Here is a 10,059-nt window from a genome sequence, read left to right on the forward strand (position 1 = left end):
ACACAGTCCGTCCCTGCGTAACCGTTAGCCACGCGATGACGTCACGGACAATGAAGCGTCGTGGACGGCTAAAGAGCCAAATGCTAACGCTAAATGCTAATATTAATATCAATAAAATGATCAGAACTAAATATAAACATTAGTTTCAAGACTTATTCTTGAATAAATAAAACAAGACTTTTGATTTGTACAATCTTTAATTTGAATGCAGACATGTAAAAACATATATACAAGTCTGACACTGGAGACATTACAAAATGTGTTTACAAAACTTGAACCATGCAAATAGCATAAAACAGAATATTATAACCCTCAGAGAGAAATAAATACACAGAGCAAAGAGGAACATGAGGAATAATGTTAATTCTAAACACTCCCTCAAAATATAAAAAATTACTTTCAAATGCTCAAACGTGTGTTTGTCAGTTGAAAGTGAACATTGTGGACTTCACCCCTGACTGAAGATGAACGTGAAAAGGTCTTTTTACAGAAGCTCGTCTTGAACTTCTTCCATGTCCCAGCGACTGAGGAACGATGGAGCGTCAGCGTCATGTGGAGGAACAAATAATCAGAAAACTCAAGAATAAAGTCGTAATGTGATGAGAATAAAGTTTTAATGAGTGAAGACAGAAGATATTACGAATTTAGAGTATAGGACAATCAAGGAAAAGAAAAGAAAAGTTATTTCGGTAAATAGTTAGAGAGACCGATCTTCTGTATTTATCATCTTATAAGCTGGGAGCTAGAATCAGAGGATTTCCTTCCAGTGCTGAGGACACGATGCTGATCCTGGACATGCTCAGCTCCAGAGAGGATCCTCTCCTCCGTGTCACCACAGGAGCTGTGACTCTGGTTAACCCTCTGGATCATTTGAAGGATTAGTAACACAACACAACGAACCTGAACACAACGGTGGAAGAGTCTGAATACTTCTGTACACAACAGCCGTGTCTCACTTCAGGAGCAGTATCCTCCAGAGGCCGCATTCGAAGATGGTGCGACCACATTGTCCCTTTTCAGAGGCTCCTTCCAACACGTCCTTCCACTCCCGAGCAACGAAGGATCCTCAGAGTTCAAAACAAACTGGACACATGGCTGTGTGTCCTTTAAAGCTTAGTTCATACCTGTGTATGAGCAGAATGTGTCTCAGTTAAATGTACTTTGCTCTAATTATCCTGAATAGCAAATCTCCAGTCACTTGTTGATGGCTGCAGCTGGAATACGAACTGCTTTTGAGGTACATGTGAAGACTGGCGGATGTCCAGTGTTTCAAAAGCGTGTTAATATTCAGATGATCCAATCTTCTGGAGCAGGAAAGGAAAAATCATGAGCCTTCCATGCCCTGCCTTACTGCTCAGGATGGTTTGCAAAAATTATTATAAAATTCTACAAATGAGAAATACTTAATTTTCCCAGGAAACGTGGCCTCTGCCTCCTCTGGGCCTCAGTTTCACACAGACTCCAAAAGACGTCAAGAGAGCCAGATGGCGGCGCCCGTACACGACACTGATCATCCATGTGTTCTCTCATGTTAGAGACACAACACTCAGACAATAAGGATTTTCAGACAGATAGTTATGCAACAGACCCATCACTTCATATTTTCTCATATTTAGCCAGAAACACGGTTTCCTGTTTCACGTTGGTAAACTAATATGGCAAACATGTTCCTTACATTAAAAAGGTTCAGCTTTTAAAAATGAGAACAAACATGCACTGTTAATCCCAGTTCAACACTCAATCTGACAGAAACATGATGGCAGCAGGAGTCTGGTCTGTTCCTGGCTTCAGTTCGAACATCAGTGACGCAGGTGAACGCGGCTCCCTCTCCCTCAGATGTTCAGTGAGGGATCTCGACACCTTTCTGTGGGAGAGGAGGCTGCGAGAGGATGACCCCCGCGTACCAAGGCAGCCTTTTCCCATAACGCATCAAGAAGAGGGTGGCATCTCCCTCTCCTTTTGAGGAAGCAACAGTTTAATTTCAACAAGTCCTCCAGGTTTCCACAGCGGCCCCTGCTAACCACACATCGAGTTAAAGCAGGGAGCATCTGTCCTCACTGATCAAGTCCTCTCACGACAAATCTGACGTGATAAAGTTCTAACGCTCGAGCTCCCACCTACCACATCTGAGAGGAGGCACGAGGACCAGAGGGAACCGGTTAGGAGTTCTCCTGCAGATCTTTGGCCTTCGTCAAGATGGTGTGGACGTCTGAGATGGGGTAATCCTGAGAGGAGGAAAGACAAGAAATCAGCCTGTGTGAATATGAAGCTGAAAAGTCTGAGGGTCTGAAACGAGCAAGGTGTAAAAGACTCAGAATCAGCTGCAGTTGAAGAGTGAAGCTGAACTGAGATCAGTTCAAAAGACTGAAGTTATTAAGAACCAGAGTTTATCTCCAACATTCAGCAGGAAACTGTGAAACATGAAGAATTCTGAACAGTTTGGTGGATTTGTTACAGCAGCAGCTCTTCAGGTTCAGGAAGCAGAGGATCATGGGTAATATCCAGTGGGAGGAAACAGTCAACATATTGAGACACTCCATCAGACACAGAGACCCACAGAGTTCATCACCTTGTGTGGCTGCAGGGGGCGCTGTTGCTCAGTAACAGTTACATGGTCTTGGTTTAATGGACCGATGGGCCTTGGTGGATGAAGTCACTCTACTAAATACCACGTGTCATATAACACAAGTCTTACCTGCAGTAATCTCATATTGACTGTGAAGTCTCCTGCCAGCAGATTGTCTCTGATAAGTCTGTGAACAGAGGAAATCAACGTGACTGAGATGAAGAGTCCGAGCAGATCTGAACGAGACACGGAACCAGAATCTGAGCAGCTCACATGAGCATGGCGCAGCAGACCAGGAGCAGGAAGTGGAATCGGCCCTCGTCAGAGAACAGGCTGTCCCAGATGCGGATGACGTCCGGCAGGAGAAACTCCTGAGACAACAACAGGGTCAGCCAGCGGAAAGTGAAGTACTGAGGTTTGATGTTCTGCTCTTCCTGTGGAACGAAAGAGCAAAGTCAGGGTTTTGACTCAAGCTGTTCAAACACAATGACAAGTCAAGATTTCTCTTCACCCAACTACCACAGAGGATAAGTGACTCCTGTCCAGGACGCCTCTGCTGAGCAGACGGACAGAAACACAGAGCAGAGCTCTGTACTTTCCTCACATGATAAGCCTACATTCACCTCTGCAGGCGTCTGGTCTTTATCTAATCGATCCTGAGGCTTGACCTCACCAGTTTGTGATAGAGCTCCAGGTCTCTCTCTTTGAGCATGGAGTACACACTCTCCATCTTGTAGGTGATGCCGCACTGCGAGTCGTCCAGGCTCTTGATGAAGTTGTCTCTGTTCTCTGACATCAGGTTGGTGAAGCAGAAGAAGGTGTCGGCCTCGGCGTGCTCTGAATAACGAAACACGAGTCACTGAGCGATTAAGAGTATTTGCAGAGGAGGAAACTTCTCGGACGTTCAAACATAACCCACCGTTCCACTGACTGTTTGGATCCGTGGCGAAGGTGTAGTAAATGGGCCCGACGATCTCATTCATGCCCTGCACGTAGGCGATCCCGGGGTTGAGTTTGGCGTAGATGAAGAGGATCCGCTCCACCACCTCCCAGTGGGCCTCGCTCCCATTGGGCAGCACCTCGTACTCATTAGACGGATACAGGTTAAAGGACTTCCCAGGAGAGCTGACCTGAGAGAAGACATTTCAGGTTCTTTGAAAGAGGAAAGATTCTCCAAAGACAGAAAACAATGTTTTTTAGAACCTACCGTCCAGGGACAGACGTTAAGGGACTTTTTAATGATCCTTAACTCCATGACCACTGAACACACACACACACACACACACACGTACATTGGTGACTCCGCTGCGGTTGCGGTTCACGGTTTGTGCCTTCAGGGTGGTTTGCTCCACCCGGCGTCGCAGCGTCTCGTAGTCGTTCTGAGGATCCAAGATCAGCTGGCAGGGGTAGTCGGTGGGTCGCTGGAAAAACGCCATGTCTGGGTACAGACGCCTAGACACATGCAAACACCATACATCTCTTTTTTTTAAACCATCTTAATACCAGGTGATGGAACATGACAGGAAGTGGAAAGAACAAAGGGAAACGAGTAAAGGACGAGTCGTACCTTACATCCTTGTCGATCTGGAGCAGAATCTCATTATCTTTGAAGTAGTTATTCCACCTGCTGTCGGGGTTTGGATTTAGAGGCTGAAATAATGAAATTACACAAACAGAGAATCAGTTTCTGCTCCAGTCATGTTACACCTTGAAGCAAAGGCTCATGTGACCTGTTGATCAGAACACAGATCACTCACATGATCCTCCATGGTCACGTCCTCTCTGGAAAGGCCCAAGTTGGCTTTGGCAATACCAGGCTGGATGATCATCTCCTTTAAGAACTGGGAGTAGACGTCCCTGAGAGAAACCCGGGACGAAGACATCAAATCAATCAACCAGTTATATTTCATGCTACAATGTTCTGATGCTAGTTTCTCAGAGGGGGGGGTCGCAGACCTGACATCGTCTGTTTTCAAACAAGGAAACTGGAGCAAAGGTTTGCAGCGGTGGTTTTTAAACCTTAATAAACAGCAGCAGGTTCGGTGGGTCACCGCTGAAGTGAGTGTCCTGTACTTCTCTAATCAGCTAACAACATTAGCTAATGTCATCAGCTGATTTAGGTGTACAGACACCAAACGATCCTTCAAATGAAAATGAAGCAGCGTGTGATCGAACGTAAACCGATGACTAACCTCTGCTTCTTGAGGACCGACTCCCACATCGTCTGATCGAGGGGGAGGTAATTAAGAAGGATCTGAAAAGAGGAGGAAACAATCACGAGTCACAAGTACAAACGACTAATTTAAACCAAACTGATCAGAAACTTGACATCTTGAACATCAGGGAGATAAGAACTACCTGAAATTACAGAAACCATCTATAATAGTTTTAGTCCCAGCAACTAACACTGAGGAGGCAGAGTCTATGACCTATACTGCAGCCAGCCACCAGGGGGCAAATGAGATGTTGTGGCTCCACTTTTGGGAGCCGTCATGTCCTCCATCTTTATTTGCAGTCCATTGACACAATTAGAGATGAACCAAAGACTCTCTGTATTCAGGATTCCACTTTTTTAGTTAATTTAGGAGCTCGACATAGTTATAAATTATACATTTTGAATTTATAAACTATTTTTTACAGTTAAACCCTTGACATGCACTTTGTACAGATTGCTACTCAGGGGGAAAACAATGCTGCTCCCTTTTTTAATGTAGAAGTAATGTAAGTTTTCCATGAGATACTGAGAGGAGCTTTGCTCAACATTGTTTTGTATCTGATAAAAGTGAATCATTCAGAATGTGATGGTAAATCAGGAGGAGGAGTCGCTCACCTTCCAGCAAAGGGCTCGTATTCCTCCTTCAAATGGGATTCCTGGGTGGAATACGAGAAGAGGCTCAAACACAGCAGAATAGAAGAACACACAACAATTATATTACACAAGATACCGGAAGATGTGGGAGTCACCATTGAAGCAGAGCTCCCTCAGAGTCTTCAGGTCAATGCGTTCTTCACTCAGGGCGACTTTGAACTCCTGTATTCTGAAACACAGGTCAGAACCAGGTCAGAACCACTGATCTGTAACACTCTACAGGCTACATCACACTTACACCTTCTAGTTTCACAGCCTCTAAATCAAAGACTGGTTTTTGTGGATATCTTCAAATAGAGAATATGTTTTCTTTGACATAAAGTTCTATAACATTAGTGACTGAAACTTTGGAGGTGGAAAACCAACCTGCTGTACACATTCTATCAGACGGGTCCTTCATTTATGATCATGTGCACCATCATCAGGTAAAATCCAAACCTTCTTTGACGGTGTCTCCTAATTATGAATCTATTTCAAGGGTCTGACATGTAAACAAGTTAGTATAATGTCTCTTGAATGCCTGGGTTTGCAAAGTGAATATTTTTGTTGTTTTCAGTGGGAGTCGAGTTCAGTGTTTATTTAACAGAAGGTACTGATTGTTTGTTTAGTAAAACAACAGTTTTCATTTCACCAGATGAACACAGACAGTGAAACATGTTGTATTGATGCTGGCGTCTCCTGCTCAGGGTTTTATTACACATAGCATTTCTTTATTTATGATAAAGTAGAGTCCTTCGCTGTAGAGAAAGGTGTCGTTAAATAAAACGTATTATTATTATCATGTCTGGAAAAGTCTCATATCCACAGAAGATTTTATGGGGACATGAATTAAATTGATCTATTAAGAGTTGTATGGTGTTTACTCTGGTGCCCATGGAAGACAGCAGGTTCAGATGAGTTAAACACACATCAGCTGATGGTTTGAGTCAGTTCCTGGTTATGGAGATCTGCACAGTGGGTCAATGTGTTTACAGTAACTGACTCGTTTAATGACCAGTGTCAGGTTTAACCATTCATGAGCTAATTTACCATGAGAACAGTTCACACAGAGCTGGATGCTAGCTGTTAGCCCGAGCTGTTAGCCAGCTGCGGCTGGAGGAAGTGTGTCAGCTGATGTGCTAACAGGGAGCTAGCTGGTGAGCCGACAGAGATGCTACACCAGTTAGCTTGTGAAACGCGTTGATTCTGACTTCACACGTTGAGTCTTCACATGAACACAAACACACAACGTGAGTGACGCGTGTTCCTGCGGCTCTTTGTGCGAACGCCTCACTTAGCTCGTGTTGTTAGCTGCTGCTAGCTAACAACAAGTGCATGAGCTAAATGAATGATTAGCACCTGGTGCTAACGGACCGTGTGTCCTGAGAGGGACAGAGTCTCACCTGTTCCTGTAGGCTGTGGACATGTCGGGACACGCGGAGGACTTTCCTCCAGCTGTCTCCAGAAGGACTGAGCTACACAGGGAAGTCAAAGGGAAGTCCTGCTGCTGTCACTTCCGGTCCGTCTCCACCACAACAGCGAGAGACAGACACCATGAGACAGAAAGACAGACAGCATGACACAGAGAGACAGACGACACAACACAGAGAGACAGACACCATGAGACAGACACCATGACACAGAGACAGACACCATGAGACAGAAAGACAGACAGCATGACACAGAGAGACAGACGACACAACACAGAGAGACAGACGACACAACACAGAGAGACAGACACCATGAGACAGAAAGACAGACAGCATGACACAGAGAGACAGACGACACAACACAGAGAGACAGACACCATGAGACAGACACCATGACACAGAGACAGACACCACAACACAGAAAGACAGACAGCATGACACAGACACAGACACCATGAGACAGAGACAGACACAACAACACAGAGACAGACACCACAACACAGAGACACAGACACCAAAACACAGAGAGACAGACACCACAACACCGAGACACAGACAGCATGACACAGAGAGACAGACACCTCGAGACCAAGAGACAGACACCAAGAGACAGACGCCACAACACAGAGAGAGACAGACACCACGACATAGATAGATAGATAGATTACTTTATTCATCCCCGAAGGGAAATTAAGTCGTCATAGCAGCCGGTACATTTGAATACAATAAAATACAATAGAATAAAATATAAAATATAAAATATAGTATATTGCGGTAGAAAGAATAAAAACAGAAACACCAGATAAATAGTTAGATAAGGTGCAGTGGCAGATGATGGTAATAGTACTGATGATATGATCGAATGTTACTGTTGGACAGTATATAAAAAATAGTACAGTATATATAGTATATAATATATATTTATATATGAAAGTAATTATTCCAATATAATAGCAGTATATAGTAATAATAGCAGCAACAGTATATATAATAATAATAATAGTAAAATATAATAATAACAACATGTACACATGTATAAATATGTGTATATAGACTTATATATACAAAGAATATATAAAGAGTATGATATAATATATGATATATAGTACGGGTATAAATATAAGTATTTGGCAATACAATAGATAATATAAAATACTATGAGTGTAAGAATATGTAGACTGAGAATCAGAATCAGAATCAGAATTCTTTTTATTGCCTTGTATATTTTCACATACAGGAAATTGCCTTGGTGTGGTTGGTGCACTTTACAAACAACAATATAAAAACAACAATATAGAGCAATATAAACATCAATATAAAAAGCAACAATATCGAAAAAATAATATATACAGTAAATGTGTTGTGTTCGGTTTTAAGGTGCAAAGATTGGTGGTAGTGCCAATAATGTAGTGTTATAAATTATGTGCGAGGGTGGGGGGGGGGGGGGGTCAGCAGAGTCAGTGTGATGGGGGGGGCTTGTTTGTGAGCCCCACTGCCATGGGGAAAAAACTGTTCAGGTGACGCGAGGTTTTAGTCCTGACGGCCCGGAACCTTTTCCCAGATGGAAGTCTCTGGAACAGGTGGTGACCGGGATGGGAAGGATCAGCGATGATCTTGCCTGCTCTCTTTCTGGTCCTGGAGTGGAACAGGTCTAGGAGAGCCGGCAGGTCACAGCCGATGACCTTCTCAGCTGACCGAATGATCCGCTGCAGTCTGCCCTTGTCCTTGGCAGTGGAGGCAGCGAACCAAACGGTGATGGATGAGGTGAGGATGGACTCAATGATGGCTGTGTAGAACTCAACCATCACTTTCCGCGGCATGCTGAATTTCCTCAGTTGCCGCAGGAAGAACATCCTCTGCTGGGCCTTCTTGGTGATGGAGGTGATGTTCTCCGTCCACCTCAGGTCCTGTGCTATGATCGTCCCCAGGAATCTGAATGACTCCACTGTTTTAACTGGGGAGTCGCACATGGTGAGGGGGGCGGTTTGGGCTGGGCTCCTCCTGAAGTCTGCCACCATCTCTACAGTTTTTGAAGCGTTCAGCTCCAGGTGGTTCTGGCTGCACCAGGAAGCCAGGCTGTTAACTTCCTCTCTGTAGGCGGCCTCGTCCCCATTGGAAATTAATCCAATAAGGGTGGTGTCGTCGGCAAACTTCAGGAGTTTGACAGAGGGATGGCTGGAGGTGCAGTTGTTGGTGTAGAGGGAGAAGAGGAGAGGAGAGAGCACACAACCTTGAGGGGCTCCAGTGCTGATGGTCCGGGTGTCAGAGACAAGCTTCCCCAGCCTCACGCGCTGCTTCCTGTCGGTCAGGAAGTTGGTGATCCACCTGCAGGTGGGGTCAGGCACGCTCAGCTGGGTCAGCTTGTCCCGGAGAAGAGCTGGAGAGATGGTGTTGAATGCGGAGCTGAAGTCCACAAACAAGATCCTGGCGTAGGTGCTGGGGGAGTCGAGGTGAGTGTGCAAAAGACAATATTATTGTATAAAATGATGAATTGAGACAGGTATACCAGGACACAGAGAGACAGACACCGCAAAAGGAGGAGGAGGATGAGTAGGGGGAGGTAGAATTGTGAGGAGCAGGAGGAGGAGGAGGGGGTTAGAAGTGTGAGGATGAGAAGGAGGAGAAGGATGACAACAGTAGAAGTGTGAGGACGAGGAGACGGAGGAGGGGGGTAGAAGTATGAGGAGTTAGAGGAGGAGGAGGAGGAGAAGGATGAGGAGGGTATACATTTGGGGAGGAGCTGAAGAAGGAGGAGAAGGAGGAGGGGTTGGAAGTGTGAGGAGGAAGAGGAGAAAGAGGAGAAGGAGGGGGGTAGAATTGTGAGGAGGAGGAGAAGGAGTAGGGGGTAGAAATGTGAGGAGGAGGAGAAGGAGGAGGGGAGTCGAAATGTGAGGAGGAAGAGGAGAAGGAGGAGGGAGGAGAAGTGCGAGAGGGAGGACGAGAAGGAGGGGGAGGAGGGGGGCAGAAGTGTGAGGAGGAAGAGGAGAAAGAGGAGAAGGAGGGGGTCGAATTGTGAGGAGGAGGAGAAGGAGGAGGGGGTAGAAGTGTGAGGAGGAGGAAGAGGAGGATAAGGAGGAGAAGGAGGAGGGGGTAGAAGTGTGAGGAGGAGGAGAAGGAGGAAATAGTGTGAGGAGGAGGAGGAGAAGGGGGAGGAGGTAGAGGAGAAAGAGGAGGGGGTAGAAGTGTGAAGAGGAGGAGAAGGAGGAAGGGGTAGA

The 10,059-nt window shown here is 45.4% G+C and overlaps 1 protein-coding gene across 1 annotated transcript; it reads right to left on the minus strand.

Annotated features, from left to right (window-relative positions):
- Positions 1–592: 592 nt before the first annotated feature.
- tbc1d13 (TBC1 domain family, member 13) lies at positions 593–7,042 on the minus strand. Its single transcript, XM_062413353.1, has 12 exons — positions 6,818–7,042; positions 5,531–5,604; positions 5,397–5,437; positions 4,759–4,820; positions 4,324–4,423; positions 4,134–4,216; positions 3,859–4,018; positions 3,486–3,696; positions 3,240–3,403; positions 2,840–3,000; positions 2,696–2,753; positions 593–2,225 (listed from the first exon to the last, which is right to left on the minus strand). The coding sequence occupies exons 1-12, from the start codon at positions 6,838–6,840 to the stop codon at positions 2,160–2,162; spliced, it is 1,203 nt and encodes a 400-aa protein (XP_062269337.1). The 5' UTR covers positions 6,841–7,042; the 3' UTR covers positions 593–2,159.
- Positions 7,043–10,059: the final 3,017 nt, after the last annotated feature.

Source organism: Platichthys flesus, chromosome 19 (assembly GCF_949316205.1).
Source record: "Platichthys flesus chromosome 19, fPlaFle2.1, whole genome shotgun sequence".
NCBI classification, from domain to species: Eukaryota; Metazoa; Chordata; class Actinopteri; order Pleuronectiformes; family Pleuronectidae; genus Platichthys; species Platichthys flesus.

What these genes read in the sequence shown, in the direction of transcription:
- tbc1d13 (XM_062413353.1), bottom strand. Translation starts at nt 6,840, where the DNA reads ATGTCCACAGCCTACAGGAACAG. An exon ending in GAGGGAGCTCTGCTTCAATG is followed by an intron (nt 5,438 to 5,530) that starts GTGACTCCCACA and finishes TATTCCACCCAG; the next exon opens with GAATCCCATTTGAAGGAGGA. An exon ending in ACCGCAGCGGAGTCACCAAT is followed by an intron (nt 3,697 to 3,858) that starts GTACGTGTGTGT and finishes GTCTTCTCTCAG; the next exon opens with GTCAGCTCTCCTGGGAAGTC.